This window comes from Budorcas taxicolor, chromosome 20 (genome assembly GCF_023091745.1).
Source record: "Budorcas taxicolor isolate Tak-1 chromosome 20, Takin1.1, whole genome shotgun sequence".
NCBI classification, from domain to species: domain Eukaryota; kingdom Metazoa; phylum Chordata; class Mammalia; order Artiodactyla; family Bovidae; genus Budorcas; species Budorcas taxicolor.
In genome coordinates this window covers 40286021-40305668 of record NC_068929.1, presented here as the reverse complement: position 1 = coordinate 40305668, position 19648 = coordinate 40286021, and the positions used below count along the sequence as shown (strand labels likewise).

General features: G+C 38.1%; 1 protein-coding gene across 1 annotated transcript in view; it reads left to right on the top strand.

The window, feature by feature from the left end:
* Nucleotides 1-19648, top strand: part of WDR70 (WD repeat domain 70) — a 271973-nt gene that overhangs the window by 80872 nt on the left and 171453 nt on the right. The window contains exon 9 of the mRNA XM_052659024.1: nt 14402-14478. Within this exon, the coding sequence (XP_052514984.1) occupies nt 14402-14478 (77 nt within the window). The remainder of the gene's footprint in view (nt 1-14401; nt 14479-19648) is intronic.

Here is a 19648-nt window from a genome sequence, read left to right as displayed (position 1 = left end):
GTGCAGAGTCTTAACCACTGGACCACCAGGGAAGTCCCAGAGAATGTTTTTCTCTATTTTTTAAACTCGTAGACCCATACTTTACCTTCAGCCATTTAAAACGGTTCTGTGCCATTTATTTCATAATTGCTTGGCTAAAGTGGGAGAGGACAGGCTCAGGGGACCCTATAACACTTGGACATTTTAGTGGACCATTTCTCTATGATTGTACTTTAATTATGGAGATTAGAAATTTTATAAGGAATTTTGGGAAAAAGGTACTTTCAAATGCTTTATTTATATTTGAATAGTACATGTAGTTATTCTGATATAAAACCTCTCCAAAAAATTGCCCTTATTATTTGGAAATGAAATATTTTAGTCATGTCTTTTTAATGGTAAATATTGTTTCTTAGGCATAATATATTATAAACTGTGAATTTTAGGTATATTTTTATTTCCTCAAGCAGTTGTAACTGGTGGTTATAACTGCAAATATAACTCTAAAAAATGAATTCATTTAAAAAACATTTGTGTTTCTTTCCAAACCCTGAATATTTCCAGAGCTTTTTCTTTAATAGAAACTCCATTACACTGGTTTCTATCCTTTTGACATATCCCCATCATTTTGGGGGTACTTTCTTACATTCTGGCACAACAAAATGTTCCTGGCTCACCTTGTACTATTCTGTTCTGATTTTTCTAGCATTCCATGGCTCTCTTGAATGGAAAATTCTATTTACAAATCAAGATCTAGCGCACTACTTATGTTCATTGTTGCTGAGGTGTTAATCTTCTAGACTGTTTCAGAAGACAGAGTTGGGGCTGGAGGGATAAACCAACCAACCAAAAAATAAGCAAAATATATAAAAAAATCATGAGTTCACCATGAGATGTCCAATTTGAATCCCGCTTCCTAGCCTTTCCTCATTCAGTATTTGTATTTCATTTCTCCAGTGAAAAATTTGTCCTCTAGCTTCACCAGTGTATTTACTCGTTTGTTCAAGGTCCATATAGTCAAAGCTATAGTTTTTCCTATAGTCATGTACAGATGTGAGAGTTAGACCATAATGAAGGCTGAGTGCTGAAGAATTGATGCTTTTGAATTGTGGTCCTGGGAAAGACTTTTGAGAGTCCCTTGGACAACAAGGAGGTCAAATCAGTCAGTCCTAAAGGAAGTCAACTGTGAATAGTCACTGGAAGGACTGATGCTGAAGCTGAAGCTCCAGTACTTTGGCCACCGTATGTGAAGAGCTGACTCATTAGAAAAGACCCTGATGCTGGGAAAGATTGAGGGCAGGAGGAGGAGGAGGCGACAGAGGATGAGATGGTTGGATGGCATCATCAACACAGTGGACATGAGTTTGAGCAAACTCTGGAACAGGGACGGGGAAGGACAGGGAAGCCTGGTGTGCTGCTAATCCATGGGATCTCAAAGAGTTGGACATGACTTAGCTACTGAACAACACCTCCTATAGTACATAGAAAGTAATTTCAAAATTGCTGCATAATAGTCCCTGTAGGGAGAATTCTAATATGGCACCCAAGATTCCCTGCCCCTCTCCTTGAGTGTGGATGTGACCCATGAGTATAATGAGATCCTTCTGCAATTAGATTATATTGTCTTCACAGTTAACTTTAAGAAAGAAAGATTATCCTCAGTGGATCCTGCCTAATCAGATGAGCTCTTAAAAGGGATTGATCTCTTCCTGGCAAAAAAGATTTTAAAATTTGAGGGATTTGACTCGAGAGGGATTCTCTTTTCGGGCTTTGACTATGCAAGCAGAACCTGAATGATGAAGTTGGATAGATAGCTATAGCCAAGGAGATCTCCAACCAAAATGTTGAAAGTACTGCCTGGTTTTTTCTTGCTACTTATAGTAAAAGATGAGAACAAAAGGTAAATTGAGAAAAGGCTTGTTAAACAGAAATGAGTACTAGATGATTTAGTTAATTTTGAGCCTATTGATATGGCAAAGAACGTTAAAGTCAAGAAATTGCTTCTGAAAGTGTAACACAGACAAAAAGCCAAGGGTGTGCTGTATAACCTTTTGCTAAAACTTCAGAAAGATCAAAAGGTCAGAATACTCAGTTACACTAAAGGCTCCTTCAAGAAATGAAGCATGTGCCTCACAGATTTTAGTTTCACAATCAAACCAGTTGACTTCTAGGAAGCTTAAGGATTGTATTTCTTAGCTATTTCAGCAAGGGATATATATCAAGAAGGGATTTTCCCCCCCTATTGTTTTTTTAAAAAATTTTTTTATTGGAGTAGAGTTGATTTACAGTGTTCTGTCTGTTTCAGGTATACAGCAAAGTGAATCAGTTATACATATGTATCTAACTCTTTTTTAGTTTGTTTCCCCATATAAGCCATTATAGAGTATTGAGTGGAGTTCCCTGTGCTGTATAGTAGATCCTTATTAGTTAATCTCTTTTATATATAGTAGGGTGTATATGTCAAGAAGGGACTGTTTTGCAAAGGTTTTGGGGAGTGGCTTTGTCTAATTCAGGTTCAAGAAGAGAAGTTTCATATTTATTGGCTTTGAAGGTGAAGGAATCCATGTAGCAAGGAAGGCACACAGCTTCTAGATGCTGTGAGCAGCTCCCAGCTGACAGAGGCAATGAAATAGGCATCTTAGTCCTGCGACCACAGGAAGTTGGGTTCTGCCAGCAGCCTGAGTGAGCTTGGAAATGAATGCTTCCCTTGAGCCTCCACAAAGGAATGTGGCCCTCCTAACATCCTGATTTCAGTTTCTGAGACCCCGAGCAGAAAATTCAACCTTCTCGATTGTGACTGGCCTTCTAACCTCCCAAACTGTTAATTAATAAACTAAGAGTTGTTTTAAGTTGAGTCGATCAAAGAAGAATGAGTCTATCTCTTTGGTATCTTCAAATGTATTTAAAAATTGCTCAGTAGTTAGAAAGATTTGAATTTCAGAGTCCTTGATTCATAGAAGGGAATGACTAAGAGTGTGATGGATTACACAGGGTTCGGCAGACTGCAGTCTGTGGTCCAAATTCAGCCTGCACTGTTTTTATAAATAAAAGTTTTACTGGAACACAGCTATGCCTGTTCATTTATTGTTGTTTGTGATTGCTTTTGTGCTTACGGTGGTAGAGTTTGAGTAGTTCCCTCAAAGACCATGTGACCCAGAAAGCCTAAAATAGTTACTATCTAGTTTGTCCTAAAGGATTTCAGTCCTGAATACTCATTGGAAAGACTGATGTTGAAGGTGAAGCTCCAGTACTTCGGCCACCTGATGCGAAGAGCCTACTCATTAGAAAAGACCCTGATGCTGGGAAAGATTGAAGGCAGGAGGGAAAGGGGATGACAGAGGATGGGATGGTTGGATGTCATCACCAGTTCAATGAACATGAGTTTGAGCAAGCTCTGGGAGAAGGTGAAGGACAGGGAAGGCTGGTGTGTTGCAGGCCATGGGGTTGCAAAGAGTTGGATATGACTGAGTGACTGAAAAACAAGTCCATTAGAGAAGAAGTTTGCCAACTCCCAAAATTAGGTTATGAACATTTTCTCCAGCAAAATATACTGACACAAAATTTTGCTAACAATTTTAGGAAGTTTGAAGATTCCTGAAGCCATGAATGGACTCCAGTTAAGAAGAACTTTTGGATTAAAGCTGATAGTACATTCCCTGAGGCATTTCCTCTCTTCATAGGAGTTGCCTCTGCTAGTTAACTCACTATGCCAAAAACATGGGTACTTTCATTTTATGGATCACAGAGCCTCACCTCATTCAGTGACTGCAAATGGCACTGTGGTGGGGCAGCTGTCACAGCTTTTGTCATGAGGCTGCCACAGGGGTATAGATTGATAACTAGATCAGCACACCTCTGTGCACGTGAGTGCATGAGTGCATGTGAATTAGATGAAACTTGGACTGCAAGATCCAACCAGTCCATTCTGAAGGAGATCAGCCCTTGGATTTCTTTGGAAGGAATGATGCTAAAGCTGAAACTCCAGTACTTTGGCCACCTCATGCGAAGAGTTGACTCATTGGAAAAGACTCTGATGCTGGGAGGGATTGGGGGCAGGAGGAGAAGGGGACGACAGAGGATGAGATGGCTGAATGGCATCACTGACTCGATGGGTGTGAGTCTGAGTGAACTCCGGGAGATGGTGATGGACAGGGAGGCCTGGTGTGCTGCGATTCATGGGATCGCAAAGAGTCGGACACGACTGAGCGACTGAACTGAACTGAACTGAACTGAATAGTGGTCATGGCTTGGTAACTTCCTCTCTGTATGCATCGAGCAGATTATGAGAAATAAATAGATGCTTCATTCTTTCTACTAGGCTCTTTCCAGACTATTAAATAAAGGAAGGAAATTTTCCCCCCAGGATTGCCTATGTTTAGATAAAGGAGAAAGAGGGAAAGCCTAGTTTATTTGATGAAAAAGTGTTTTAGTCACTGACTGTTCTTTAATAGGTGTCACTTAAAATTTTTTTCCGCTAATGTGAGCCATGATACTGAATCTGTTTAGATTCATTTAAGAATCCTCAGTTGAACTTTATTTTCTATTATGACTAATTTTGGTTACTGTTTTAACACAAGGGTACCTAACATTCCCATTGCCTTTGTCATACTCTTGTCTTTACAAACAAGAAACACCATTCATAGTCTTTTAGTATTTCTTCAATTTAACTTACTATTTGTGTTCATATTCTGTGTACTTAACAACTAAGGTGATCGTGTTTTATGTTAATGTCCTCTGTAGTAGGGATCATCTTCTTTTGGTCCTGTTAGAAATATACTTTTTATTTCTAGATGCTATTTCAAGTCTAATCAATAAATATCAGTAAAAGACCTCTCTTCTACAGCCTGCCTTCAAGACCTGCATAGGCTGGGTTTCTGTTAGGACAAAGCATAGAAAGTGAGATTCCAAACGGGAGGAGATATAGATAGATAGATAGATAGATAGATAGCTGATTGGCATTGATGTATGGCAGAGAACACCACAGCATTCTAAAGCAATTATCCTCCAATTTAAAAAAAAAGCCACCCCCCAAAAGCTATACTGCAAAAAAAGAAAACTGGACTGAGTTATGCCCTTTGTGCTGAGAAGCAGTGACTCCTGAGTCTGGGAGTAGAAGATGGTAAACTAAGAACTGGGTTCATGTTTGGGAACACATGTAAGAATTAAAGATTTTAAAATTAAAAAAATAAAAAACTTAATACTAAAAAAAAAAAAAAAAGAACTGACTGGGAGGTAAGCCTGCTACACATTAGATTAAGGGACCAGGAAGAGATGTCAGTGGAAGTGGAGCTGAGTTAAGCTGAGAGGGAGAATAAAAGTGTGAAGTAGTGTGCAAGATTGAGGAAGCCAAGGCAGTTTAGGATCGCAGTCCCTGAACACAGGGCATGTCTCATGGATATTGAGGTGTTCCTTTTGTTGCAAATGATGAGCTGTTTTCTGGGGCCAGAGGTAGACGTTTAATGAAGCGAAACTAGATCAGATACTTATTTACTGCTTGGCACTAGAAGCTCTTTTTTTTTTTTTTTTTCCTTAAATAAGCCAAGACAGACAAATTTCTGTTTTGGAAAGAGATGAATAGGATCTCTGACAATTCTACAGATTTTAATCTATTATCCAGGCAGTTTAATTACTATCTTTTAGTACCTTAGGTACACAGGGTCAGATGGTAAAGAATCCACCTGCAATGTGGGAGACCTGGGTTCGACCACTGGGTTGGGAAGATCCTCTGGAGAAGGGAATGCCAATGTACTCCAATATTCTTGCTTGAAGAATTCCATGGACAGGGAGCCTGGCAGGCTACAGTCCATGGGTTCGCAGAGTTGGACAGAACTGAGCGACTAACACACACTTCAACACTAACTCACTTATCTGTTCACGCCACTCCACCATCATGTGATTCATAACTGGTGATCAGTTTTCAATTCTCCTAACACTGTAACTCTCAGCAGTGTTTGACACAGTTGATTATTCTCTCCTTCTTGAAACATTTTCTTTACTTCCTTCTTTCCCTCTCACTGAACATTTGTCCCATTGACAAAACGTGTTTTGCCAACAAAGCTTTATGAATAAAGCTGCTACTAACATTAACATGTAATTAATTTTGAAAAATGGAAAGCTGTGAGTCTTCCAACTTTGTTCTTTCTTTTCCTGATTATCCTTGAGTTAAAATTTCTTGAAATAATAAACCAATAAGAATTAAAATAAGAATAAAATAATAGTAAAAATATTCTTGAAATAATAAGATAATTCTTGAAATTTTTTATTCTTTTAAAAAGTTTCCAAATGAATTATATGACCAATTTTTCACTTTGTGGTAGCATTTTATTTAAAAAAAAAATTAAAACAGTTTGGCCATGCTGTGAGGCTTGTGGGATCTCGTTTCCCTGACTAGGGATCATACCTGGCCTCTGGCAGTGAAAGTGCCAAGTCCTAACTGCTGGGCTGCCAGGAAATTCCCTCTGTAGCATTTGTTTTTAAGGAGGTCTACTGGTGACAAGTTCTGTTAATTTTCTTTCATCTTAGGATGTCTCTATTTCACCTTTGCTTCTAAAGTACATTTTCTGTACATTTAGCTTGGCAATAACCCCAGATATGCAGATGACACCACCCTTATGGCAGAAAGTGAAGAACTAAAGAGCCTCTTAATGAAAGTGAAAGAGGAGAGTGAAAAAGTTGGCTTAAAGCTCAACATTCAGAAAATGAAGATCATGGCATCCAGTCCCATCACTTCATGGCAAATAGATGGGGAAACAGTGGAAACAGTAGCTGACTTTACTTTTTGGGCTCCAAAATCACTGCAGATGGTGATTGCAGCCATGAAATTAAAAGATACTTACTCCTTGGAAGGCAAGTTATGACCAAACTAGATAGCATATTAAAAAGCAGAGACATTACTTTGTCAACAAAGGTCTGTCTAGTCAAGGCTATGGTTTTTCCAGTAGTCATGTATGGACGTAAGAGTTGGACTGTGAAGAAAGCTGAGTGCTGAAGAATTGATGCTTTTGAACTGTGGTGTTGGAGAAGACTCTTGAGAGTCCCTTGGACTTGCAAGGAGATCCAACCAGTCCATCCTAAAGGAGATCAGCCCTGTGTGTTCATTGGAAGGACGGATGTTGAAGCTGAAACTCCAATACTTTGGCCACCTAATGTGAAGGGCTGACTCATTAGAAAAGACCCTGATGCTGGGAAAGATTGAAGGCAGGAGGAGAAAGGGACGACAGAAAGGTGTTTGGATGGCATCACCAACTCGATGAACTTAGTTGAGCAAGCTCTGGGAGATGGTGAACGACAGGGAAGCCTTGCGTGCTTCAGTCCACGGGGTTGTGAAGAGTCAGACATGATTGGGCAACTGAACAGTAACAACAGTTTTTCTCTTAGTACTTTAAAAATGTCTTTCATTAAAAATTTTTGTTGTTAGCTCCTTTTGTTTGGCTTTCACTTTGATTCTTAAATCTGTATGTTTACCTTTTTCACCATACTTTGGAAATTTTTAGCCATTATTTCTTCAAATATTTTTCTGCATCTATGAGTCTTACATAACAGGAATACTAAATCTTTTGATATAGTCTGAAATATCATTATCATTCTGCTCATTTTCTCCCTGTTTTTTTTTCCTTCTGTTGTTTGGATTGAATTATCTGTCTTCAAGTTCACTGACTCTATCCTCTGATGTATCCATTCTACTGTTTAGCCCCTCTAGTGAATTTTAACTTCCATTATTGTGTTTTTCGGTATAAATTTCCATTCTTAAAAAGTAGTTAGTTTTTCTTTGCTGAGCATGTCTGTCTTTGCCTTTTTTCCAAAACTGTCTGCTTTCCCTTTTTGTATCATGATTTAAAGTATTTTTCTGAGATTTCCAACTTCTGGGTCATCTTGTGGTTTGCACATTTCATCTTATTTCCTGGGATTTCCCAGGTGACACTAGTGTTAAAGAACTTGCCTGCCAATTCAGGAGACATAAGTGACATGGGTTTGATCCCTGGGTTGGGAAGATACCCTGGACGGGGTGTGGCAGCCCAGGCCAGTGTTCTTGCCTAGAGAATCCCCAGGGACAGAAGAGCCTGGAGGAGTACAGTCCAAAGGGTCTCAAAGAGTCAGACACAACTGAAGTGACTTAGCCTGTCTTACTCCTTGAGGGCTCGTTAGGTTTTCTTGATTATTTGTATGTTAATTTTGGATTGTATTCTTGACACTTTGAATATTGTGTTATGAGATGCAGGTTCCTGTCTAAAACTTCTGGAGAATGCTAGAAGTTTTTTTTCTTTTTGCTTATTGTGAACATGTGATTTCTTTTTAGCTGACAGTCAACCTGATTAGTTTCAGACTGTACGTCCTGACCTGCCTTATGTTAGCTGTTTTTACTCCAATAAAGGTTTAATTTCCAAAGTCTTTATGACTTTGTATGCTGTTCTGGTTTGTCTCGTGTGCATGTTACCCAGGAGATGATGTGGAACCTTGGTGGCAGTCTGCGGTGTTTTGAGATCTCAGTGCTTTTCTTAAGTTGCTTTTGACAGGTTTCACATATTACACATATGAGCTCACCTCAGCAGTGAGCTCAGTACTGTTTATACAGATTTAAATGATATTTTTGTCCTAGCTTTCTTACTTCTTAAGCCCTTAATTTCCCCTTTGCCCTCTGTTGTCAGAGATTTATTGTTCTGATGTTCTTGCTGGGAAACCAGAAGCTTACTCTTTTTATGTTGTGTAGTAGTTCCTATAACTGGGTATGCCTCTGGGCAAAGCTGGAGTGGGAAGGGGACATCATATTTTCCCCACCCCTCAGCAGCTATGTCTGTGAGTTGGTGAGAAAGGGAGTGCTGCTACTCAGTGCTGGCATTAATCCCCGTGTAAAGCACAGACTATCAGAAAGGTTCTGTCCTACAAATGCTGGTGTGTGGTGAGAAGTGATAGGTGATGGATCAACTCAGTTGCTAATGTTATCCTGGCAGAGGCATGGAACACCAAGTGTCCCAGCTCACTAGGGCTGCTGTCTGCTGCTTTGGGGTCCAGGGAGGAGGCACAGTTCCTCTTTGTTACTGGCCTTTCCCTGGTGTAGGGCCAGGGAAGCCAATATTCCCCTTTTGTTTTGGCAACAGATTTTTCAGAGAGCAGCCAGAAAATATATATATTTTCAAGTATTTATTTTGGTGTCATTTCAAATTTACAGAAAAGTTATAAAATATAGTACACAGAGCTTCTTTCTACTCTTTTTTTCAGAATCACCAATTGCTGACATTTTGTCCCACTGCTTTTTGCCCCCATCTCTTCCTCCCTTTCTCCCGTAACTAACACAAACACTCTCCCTCCCTTCTTCCCCCCTACTTATACATCCCCCTGGCACTCTGGCATATATGCATACGTACATACATAAAAATTATGTATGTGTGTTTAATTTCACCCAACTTTTGAAAATAAGTTGCAAACATCATGCTCCTTTGTTCTTAAATTCTTTAGTTTGGTTTTCCTAATAACGTTTCATCTTCTTATATAATCATGATTTTTTTTTTGAACTTTTTATTTTTACTTTATTTTACTTTATAATACTGTATTGGTTACTGTTATTTAATCCATAATCAATAGTTTCATCAGTTAGCTCCATGATCTCCTTCATAATTATTTTCTCACCAGCTTGATCATCATACCTTTTGTCTCCTTTAATTGGGAGTAGTTCCTATACCTCCCCACCCCCCCAACTTCTTTTTGATTTTTTCTTGAAGACTGTAACCCGCATTATTTTGTAAAATGTAAAATTCAGTTTTGTCTGTTTTTCCTCATAATTAGAGTCAGGGTATGCATTTCTAGAAGGACTGACCCCAAAATAATATTTTACTCTCCTTGCTTCTTCATATCAGATAGTACCTTATACCTACCAAATTTCTTTAGTACAAGTTGCTATTACCTTTTTGTAATTGCTATGTAATTTGCAGGGAAATCTTAAGACCATGGCATTATCCTGTTCATTATCAGACTTTCCTCCATTGGTTTTAGAGTCCATTGATGGTTTTGTTTGAATCAGTTATTGAATATTACTCTGTTGATTGCAAAATTGTGCAAAAATTTTTCTGTCATTCATCTTATATTTATTAATTAGCATTCTGTAAGGAAGAACTTTCTCTTATTTATTTCTTTATTAATATGCTTTCAAGGGTTCTTATTTTAGATAGTGGTTTACAATAGTTATTTTCATTATTTATTTTGATACCCTAATTGTTCCAGGTTTAACTTGTGAAAGTCCCCTCCAGTTTTCATTTTATCTTTTTAGCATATCCTCATCATTTTTGCAACACTCTCTTATTTTTTTAAGATAACCAAATATTCTGTTTCCATCTTGTACTTTTTCTACCTCAGCCCCAGAAAGAATCATTTACCCAAGGAGCCCTGGTTCCTTTAGGGGAGGATGATATTTGGCAACCAGGATCTCTTCACTACGTTTGCTGAGGTGTTATTGTTTCTAGACATTTGCAGCATGTAAAGCGAGAGAATAATTTAGAAATGTACATTTACCCCTGTATTTACATCTACCTATTAAAAACCATGAGGCTCTTTAGTTCTTCTTCACTTTCTGCCATAAGGGTGGTGTCATCTGCATATCTGAGGTTATTGATATTTCTCCCAGCAGTTCTGATTCCAGCTTGTCTATCCAGCCCGGCATTTTGCATGATGTACTCTGCATATAAGTTAAATAAGCAGGCGACTTATATAGCCTTGACGTACTCCTTTCGATTTGGAACCAATCTGTTCTTCCATGTTCAGTTCTAACTGTTGCTTCTTGACCTGCATACAGATTTCTCAGGAGGCAGGTCAGTTGGTGTGGTATTCCTATCCCTTTCAGAATTTTCCAGTTTGTTGTGATCCACACAGTCAAAGGCTTTGGTGTAGTCAGTGAAGCAGAAGTAGATGTTTTTCTGGAAATCTCTTGCTTTTTCAGTGATCCAGTGGATGTTGGCAATTTGATCTCTGGTTCCTCTGCCTTTTCTGTATCCAGCTTGAACACCTGGAAGTTCATGGTTCACATACTGTTGAAGCCTGGCTTGAAGAATTTTGAGCATTACTTTGCTAGCGTGTGAGATGAGTGCAATTGTGTGGTAGTTTGAACATTCTTTAGCATTGCCTTTCTTTGGGATTGGAATGAAAACTGACCTTTTCCAGTCCTGTGGCCACTGCTGAGTTTTCCAAATTTGCTGGCATATTGAGTGCAGCACTTTCACAGCATTATTTTTCAGGATTTGAAATAGCTCAACTGAAATTCCATCACCTCCACTAGCTTTGTTCGTAGTGATGCTTCCTAAGGCCCACTTGACTTCTCATTCCAGGATGTCTGGCTCTAGGTGAGTGATCACACCACTGTGATCACATCTAGTGGCTCAGTGGTAAAGAATCCACCTGCCAATGTGGGAGACCCTGGTTCCGTTCCTGGGTTTGAAAAATCACCCAGAGAAGGAAATGGCAACCCATTCCAGTATTCTTACCTGGAAAATCCCATGGATAGAGGAGCCTGGCAAGCTACAGTCTATGGGATCACAAAGAGTCAGACATGACTTAGCAACTAAAACAACAACAGCAAGGACTACTGTAACAGATTACCACATAGTTGCTCACTTAAAACAGTAGAAATTTGTTCTTTCAAAATTTTAAAGGCCAGAAGTCTGAAATCAAAGTATTGGATGGCCACATTCCCTCCAGTGGCTTTGGGAGAGTTGTTTCTTGCCTTTTCTAGCCTCTAGTGACTCTAGGCATTCCTTGGCATGTGGCTGTGAAACTGCAGTCTCTGCTTCCATCTTCTCCTCTTTGTTTCTTCTCTTCTGTCTGTGTCTTATAAGGATACTTGAGGATACTTGTTAGCAGATTTAGGGCTGACCCAGACAATCCAGAGATTCTTAATTATATCTGAAAATGTTTTTCCAAATAAGGTCCATTCACAGGTTCCAGCTATTAGGATGTAGACATATATTTTTTGGGGGGGGGCACCATTCAACCCGCTACAGGGTTTATAGTTTCTCTGTCTTTTCAGTGTATTTGTTATTCATTTGAAATGCAGTGGTGTTCACTTGTTTCTGTTTGTTTTAGATTTCTTCCATCCTTATTTTTTTGAATATGTAAAACATTAACACAGTGTCAAGAATCGAGAAGTTAATAGATATAGCATTACAAATTATGGTGAGTGTTATCAAGGAAATGGACAGGTACTCTGGTCGAGAAGAGTGGAACGAGCCATATTCACTTAGCTAGAGGGCCAGACAGTACTTACTTATATAAGTGGCATGTAAACTGAGATTGAAAGAGTGAGGAGAAGCCAGTCATGTAGAAGCAGAAAAAGAGCTTTCTAGCAGACAGAAAAGCATGTGTAAAGGCTCTGATGTGGGGGAAGAGCTTCATGTATTCGAGGAAATGAAAGACCAGTGAGGTGTAGTGAGTTCTGGCAAGAAGGAGCACAAAGTAAGTGAAGTTGTAAAGAAAGCTGGGGTGGAAAATGTCAGTTTTTGTATACTATGTAAAGGGGTTGAAAAGCCAGTGAGGATAAAAAGCAGTGGCATTTTTAAAAACATATTTTTAAAGGACTATATTGATTGCTTTGTGGAGTACATTAGGCAAGAGTAAAAGTAGAGAGACTAGTAACAGGTCTGTCATACTGCATAATAACTGATGTAGAGATGTATTGGTTCATATAAGAGTTGTAGTAGTGGGAAAGGAAAAAAGTGGATTTGAGATGTGTTTGGGGCTGAACTGACAGGACTAGCTAGTGGATTGGATCTGGGTGTATAGAGAGAGGAGGGTTTAGGGGTTATGGTTACTGGAATATTTAAGGATTACTTCCCATTTTGTGGCTTTCCTAGTGGCTCAGATGGTAAAGAATCTGTTTGCAATGCGGGAGACCCAGGTTTAATCCCTGGATTGGGAAGATCCTCTGGAGAAGGAAGTGGCAACCCTCTCCAGTATTCTTGCCTGGGGAATTCTGTAGACAGAGGAGCCTGGTGGACTACAGTCCATGGGGTGGCAGAGTCGGGCACGACTGAGTGACTAACACTTTCTTTCCAAGTTTGTAGCTTTAGCAACTAGGAAAGAAGTTCATTGCAGATGAAGTGGGCAGTAAGAATCAAGACTCTGCTCAATGTTATGTAACAGCCTGGATGAGAGGGGATTTTAGGGGAGAATGGATATATTTATATGTATGGCTGGATCCCTTTGCTATTCAGCTGAAGCTATCACAGCATTGTTAACCAGCTCTACTCCAATATAAAAGAAAGAGTTTTTTTTTTTTAAAAAAGAATCAAAATTACTCTGTTGAACCTGTTATATTTGAAATGCCTCTTACATGGAAATGTCAAAGTTGATAGTTGACTATATATATATTCAACTCAGAAAGGGAAAGTGGAATCTCACACTTTCTACCTAGTCCCTCTAGGCACTTCTTCAGTCCTTTTTTTCCTACTGCAGGAAGAGATTCAGATCTCTGGTCACTATTTGTACCTTGTTAACATGGTACAGAAAGTCAGAAGTTGGCCAGATATGATTGAGGCATTGTGGGCAGCTTGAACTGGAGATGATCTCCAGGCCCATGTGTGGGTACTCCAGTTCAATTTAGTGTTTCCAGAGAGCTACAGTTATTTTCCTTCTAAGTCATTTAGATATACACATTTTACTGCTTTGAGTTTAGCTTTGTTTTGGACCCTTTCAGAATAAGAGGCCTTGCTAATATTACACTAAAAAGTATTAGGCTCTTTTCTGCCCCATTTGAACCTGAGTTATTGTATGAGACCGCTCTAACTTACTTTGCTACCTAGGAGGGAAATGTGTGAGTGCACGTATGTGTGGTTTGTGTTTGAAATATATATTCTGCGATGGATTTGTAAGTATGTCAGTTTTTATACCAACATCACATTGTTTTATTTACAGTGTTTTTATATCATGTCCATGCTTAGGAGGGCTAATCTTCCTGAATCATTTTAAAAATGCTTTTTGTTTTCTCATACACATTTTAAAGAAGTGAGAATTTCCCACCCCTCCTTCCATTCTCTTGCTTTTGTCTTGTTTACCTGTAATACTTCCTATTCTCCTTAATTCTTTCCCACTGACTTTTCCCCAGTGTCTTTCTTGTGAATTTTCTTTTTACTTCTTTCCTAAAAAGAAGCTGTCATTTTGCCCTCTCTTTCCTTTCTTTCTAAGCATCTGTTATATATAAGCACTGTACTGATTCCTGGGCAGAAGGGGTTACATGGTGAATTAAAATTAAAATAAACAAAGTAAAATAAACAAAGCATATTATGAAATAAAACTGAAATAAAATAATACCAGTTTGTAATTAAAATAGTGTGCCTTGGAGAGGACTAAAAAGTTTTAAGCACAATATGTCAACTTTTGGTCAGTTTGTTTATTTTTACATTTTTAAAGGATTTTTTTCCTTTTTTTCTATTTTTTTTTTAAGGGTCACACAGCAATGCTTCATACTGGATCATGGCATCCCAAAATAAAGGGAGAGTTTATGACTTGCTCAAATGATGCGTGAGTATTGTTGATGATTCATCTGATACATTTTTGTATTTCAGTATTTTCTTTAACATTTGTATTGTAGTAGTTTTGCCAGTAAAGTAAGAGATAGGATATTAAGAATCCTTATGTTTATATATTCTTGTTCTCCACTTTGCCTTGAATTCAGCTGACATACAAGGTTTGCTTAAATGAATATGAAAGCTGTAAGAATGAGAGTTGGTATGAATTCCAGTAAAGTTTATTAGCGAGCACAGTGGATCAGATTGATGCTATTAAGTGGACTCAAATGACTCTAATGTTTGTTACTTTTTATGGTAAAGGCTGATTTCCATCTGAATCTAATAGCTTATATAAATTTGTTGCTTAAATGATGGTTTTTTGGTAGTAATAACTGAAAAAATTGATTAAATGGTTATTAAGATTCTTTTGAATTATATTTGTTGGCTTAGGATTCAAGAATATTACAGGGAATATTTGAACAGCTTTTTCCTATATTGTTATATTGTATGGTTCATTTTTAGTATTGAGTAATTTATAAGAATGAGTTATTTGTAATACTACAGAGAAAATTGCAGTGAAAAAATCTTTAAAATAAAAACATTTATGTGGTGTTATTTAGGTGAAACACTATTATATTTTAGATAAAAAAGAATGTCTTTGTTTTTAGGTTACTTTGTTTTTCATCCTTTTGTTTTCTGATATTTGTAATTTACCTCATTGCCTTTCACAACTGCTATTCATATTCTTTGATATTTTATGTTTCCTAGAATTAATCTTTAAAATAATAGACAAAAGATATAATTTACATTCATTGTGCAGTTTAGAAAATAAGTTGATCTAAAAGGAACTAAAAATTGAGACTATACAGAATACGGCTGAAACAGGATAGTATGTTTGGTTAAAATTTATGGTAAATAGAATTATGTAGTTTTTTCTTCTATCTTTGTCTTACTGTCTTTACAAATACTTTAATTATATGTGTTTATAGTCATATTCTTTACTTTAGCTTTAGGAAAACAAATTTAGCAGCTAATCTGAATTAATAGTGTTCCATGGCCCAGTAAGGTTTATCCTAGGAATCCTAGGATATTTTACAATTAGGAAATTTTACCATTAAGAAATTTTTGATATAATTCAATATTTAAAAAATTAAAGATGAAGAATCATATGATTTTGTTATGTAATAAAATTGAGATTCGATAGGATTTAGTAATCTTTGTCAGTAAAAGTTCTAGGAATAGGAAGAAATTATTGAAGACTGACTAAAGCTGTTTACCAAAATTTAAAGTATATATTTTATTATACATTGACATATACTTTGCATTTAAATAGGAAGCAAGACAGAGATTCCTATAACTATTCAGAGACTATACAGTATAGTAAGAAAAGAAAATATGTAGATTGATGTTAATGTTGGAAGTAAATAAAAAACACAGAGGATCTAAGCTACTCTGGTTAAAAACTTGAGCTGAATAAAAGCCATTGGAAAAACAGAAAACATCTTGTCTTCAGAACTATTAAGGATGAGGCTGAATGGTGGCTCTAATAGTTGCTAACACAATAACTTTTATGAGGGCTACAGACACTTTCCCCAAATGGATTTTGAGTATACATAAATTAGTGGTCTGAAGAAAGACATCCATGATCAAAAAAGTTTGAGAAACTTCGAGTGTTATATGTTCTGAGGCCAGCAATTCACAATAATTTTGAATAGGGTGTAAAGAAACCTGAAACCTATTTAACTTTGTTTTATCCTCTAAATGGTTTGGGTAAAGTTCTAGGGCATGACATTATTATACTGGGTGTAAAATGTAGTTTGTCTTATTCATTGGAAGAACAATTCTTTCGTCCCCTGCCCAAGTCACTGACTTACCAGTATATTTTACATTTGAAAATGTGCTCCAATTTCTTTTTACACTGTACAAATTGGGCTTTCTTTGTCAAAAAAGCTGTATACAAGGATCAGTTCAGTTCAGTCGCTCAGTCATGTCCGACTCTTTGCGACCCCATGAATCGCAGCACGCCAGGCCTCCCTGTCCATCATCAACTCCCGGAGTTCACTCAGACTCATGTCCATCAAGTCGGTGATGCCATCCAGCCATCTCATCCTCTGTCGTCCCCTTCTCCTCCTGCTGTCAGTTCCTCCCAGCATCAGGATAAGTGGGCTTTAACCTTAGGGACCTCAAATTATACAGATTCTTTACTACTTTTTAGAGAAACCTGTCACTAATACATTCAGATGGTTTGCAGTTTGATCGACTTCTCCTTGGCCTTTGAGGATAGTAATTAGCAACGGACTAAGCTGTAGGAGATGAGTCCAGATACCTAAATCAATCAACAAATAGAGTGTGTGCACTGTGTGTCAGGGACCCTGTGTGACCCAGGTCTCTGCCTTCATAGGACTTACATTCAAGTGGAGGTGAGTGCTGGGAGGTAGACACAGTATAGATATGCTAGTAAATTAATATTGTTTTATATAGTAATAACTGTGAAGAATAAAGTAAAATAAGGCAAAAGGATAGAGAATAGAAGGGTGTAAAATACGTGGAGAAAGCCTTGGAAGAGGTAATATTTTTTCAGTTGAGATACCATGCACATAAGGCATCCTGAGGGAAAAGAGTTTTCCAGGCCAAAATAGCAATGTATTTCAACACCTTAAGAAGAGAATGTAATACAGCATATTTGGGGGACAGAAAGTCCAGTTGGACTGGCATTTTGTTGCTTGTTAGGAAAGGTGAGAATGATATGAATTGAATTTGGAGAAGAAGTCAGATTTTATACCATATAAGGTGTTGAGGCTAAGGTATAATGGGCTAATATTTTAATGTAGTCATAAGGCAACTCATCAAAGAGTATGAGATCTGTACCATAACATTATTGAAAGTCAAAATCAATAGGAATGTTTTAACGCCAGGCTGTTCTGTCAGTGGGATTTTCCTGGCAAGAATACTAGAGTGGGTTGCCATGCTTTCCTTCAGGGGATCTTCCCGACCCAGGGATCGAACCTGTGACCTTGCTTCTGCTACACTGCAAGCAGATTCTTTACCTCTTAGCTACTGGGGAAGCCCCATATTGTGAGCAGGACAAAGAGATAAAATATCAACTGCACATCTTTCAAGCTTTACTCTCTTTTATTAAGGATTATTTAGGATTTAAACCAGGATCATGTCATCAGACTTCACTGAGCTCATATCAGTAATATCCTCTTCTCCTCCCTTTTCGCCATTCACCTTTTATTTCTCCTTCCTTCTCCTCATATTGGGCATCTGGGAGAATACATTTTTTGGATAGTATAGCCATGGCATAGAGAGCCTCTCGATACAGTCATCCACCTCAGCACCTATGTGTTGTCACAGATTTATGTATTTAGTGTGGGCACACAGTGAATGTTTGCCAGGCTATGGCTGTCAGCAGTGTAGGAGGACAGGGCGAGCTCTGGCGGGCCAGTCCCAGCCATTCACGTAAGGAGCACAAGTTACAAATATGTTTAGATCCAGTAGGAGTGAGACATCAGCATTTTTGAGAAACTGTTCCAAGGGGGCACTCAGTATTTTGTTCTGGCCTCATACACCAAATTAAATTATAGATGTTTCTTCTGAATGTGAGTTGGAAATGCTAGTGCTTTTACTTCTGAGTTTTATGAGTTTCAGTGTGAAACATGATCCCAGGATTGTGTTCTGGGATCATATTCTTACTTCAATTTAGACATGAAATAGAGAGAGAGAGTAATATGGCAGTCTTTTCGGTTTTCCCAAGTTTACCGGAATGAAACACAGACAATAAAGCAGAGCTTACTACATTATGCTTGGAAGTAAATGTTAACAAAAACCAGATGGTAATGAAGATGAAAATGCATTACTTATCCAGAGGAAGTCATTTCTCTTTGTGAATTTATATAATCTGATAGGGGAGCATTTTATAATTGGAGTTGTAGTACTGTACAGAGTGAGAATACAAGCGATGCAAGTGTACAGAATTCGTATTAAGCAAGTTGCAGCTCAGCAATGAATCAGATGCTTCCACCTTGCAAGTTTTCCATTGGTTACTCAGGAGTTTGTATCACAGAGGAATTTGTTCGGACCTGTTGTGACTTGTTACCTCCATATCTGAGCATAGGCTTCTTAAGAGTACTTTACACTTGCACTCACCTGAAACCATGGCATTGCTGTCTGATCAAGCTCTCACCCTACTGCAGGATGAAGGATCTGGTGGAGGCAAATTGAGTTGTCCCAGCTGAGGCTATCCTAGATCAGCTTACAGTCAGCCAAGCCCCAGATTTGTGAGAGACCCCCAACCTAGATTAGCAGAGCTGATCACAGATACTTGAGGTAACTCAGGTAGGACAGAACCACCCTCCTAACTGGTAGACACACAAACAGTCATACGTGTCTGCTGTTGCTTTTTCTTTAACTTCTAGAAACTCTGCTTATCTATTTTTCTGAAATACAGTTGATAAACAATGTTGTGTTAGTTTCTGATGTACATCAAAATGATTCAGTTATACGTGTGTGTGTGTGTGTGTATATATATATGTATATATGCTCTTTTTCAGATTCTTTTCTGGTATAGTTTATCACAAGATATTAAATATGATTTCCTATGCTATATAGTAGGAACTTGTTGTTTATCTGTCTTTTATGTAGTAGTTTGTATCTGCTAATCCCAAACTCCCAATTTATTCCTCCTTAGCCTCCCCTTTCCTCTTTGGTAACCATACCTTTGTTTTCCACATCTGTGAGTCTTTTTTTTTTTTTAATTTTATTTATTAAATTTGGCTGCACTTTAGTGGGATCTTTAGTCACAGTATGTGGGATCTAGTTCCCTGATCAGGAATGGAACCTGGGCCCCCTTCATTGGGAGCACTGAGTCTTAGCCACTGGACCACCAGGGAAGTCCCTTTTTCTGTTTTGTAAATAAGTTCATTTGCATCATTTTTAGATTCCACATGTAAGGGACATCACATGATACTTGTCTTTCTCTGTTTACTTGACTTAGTGTGATAATCTCTAGATCTGTCCATGTTATTAATACTGCAAATGGCGTTATTTTGTTCTTTTTTAATGGCTGAGTCATATTCCATTGCAGAGAAGGCAATGGCAACCCACTGCAGTATTCTTGCCTGGAAAATCCCATGGACGGAGGAGCCTGGAAGGCTGCCGTTCATGGAAGGCTGCCGTTCATG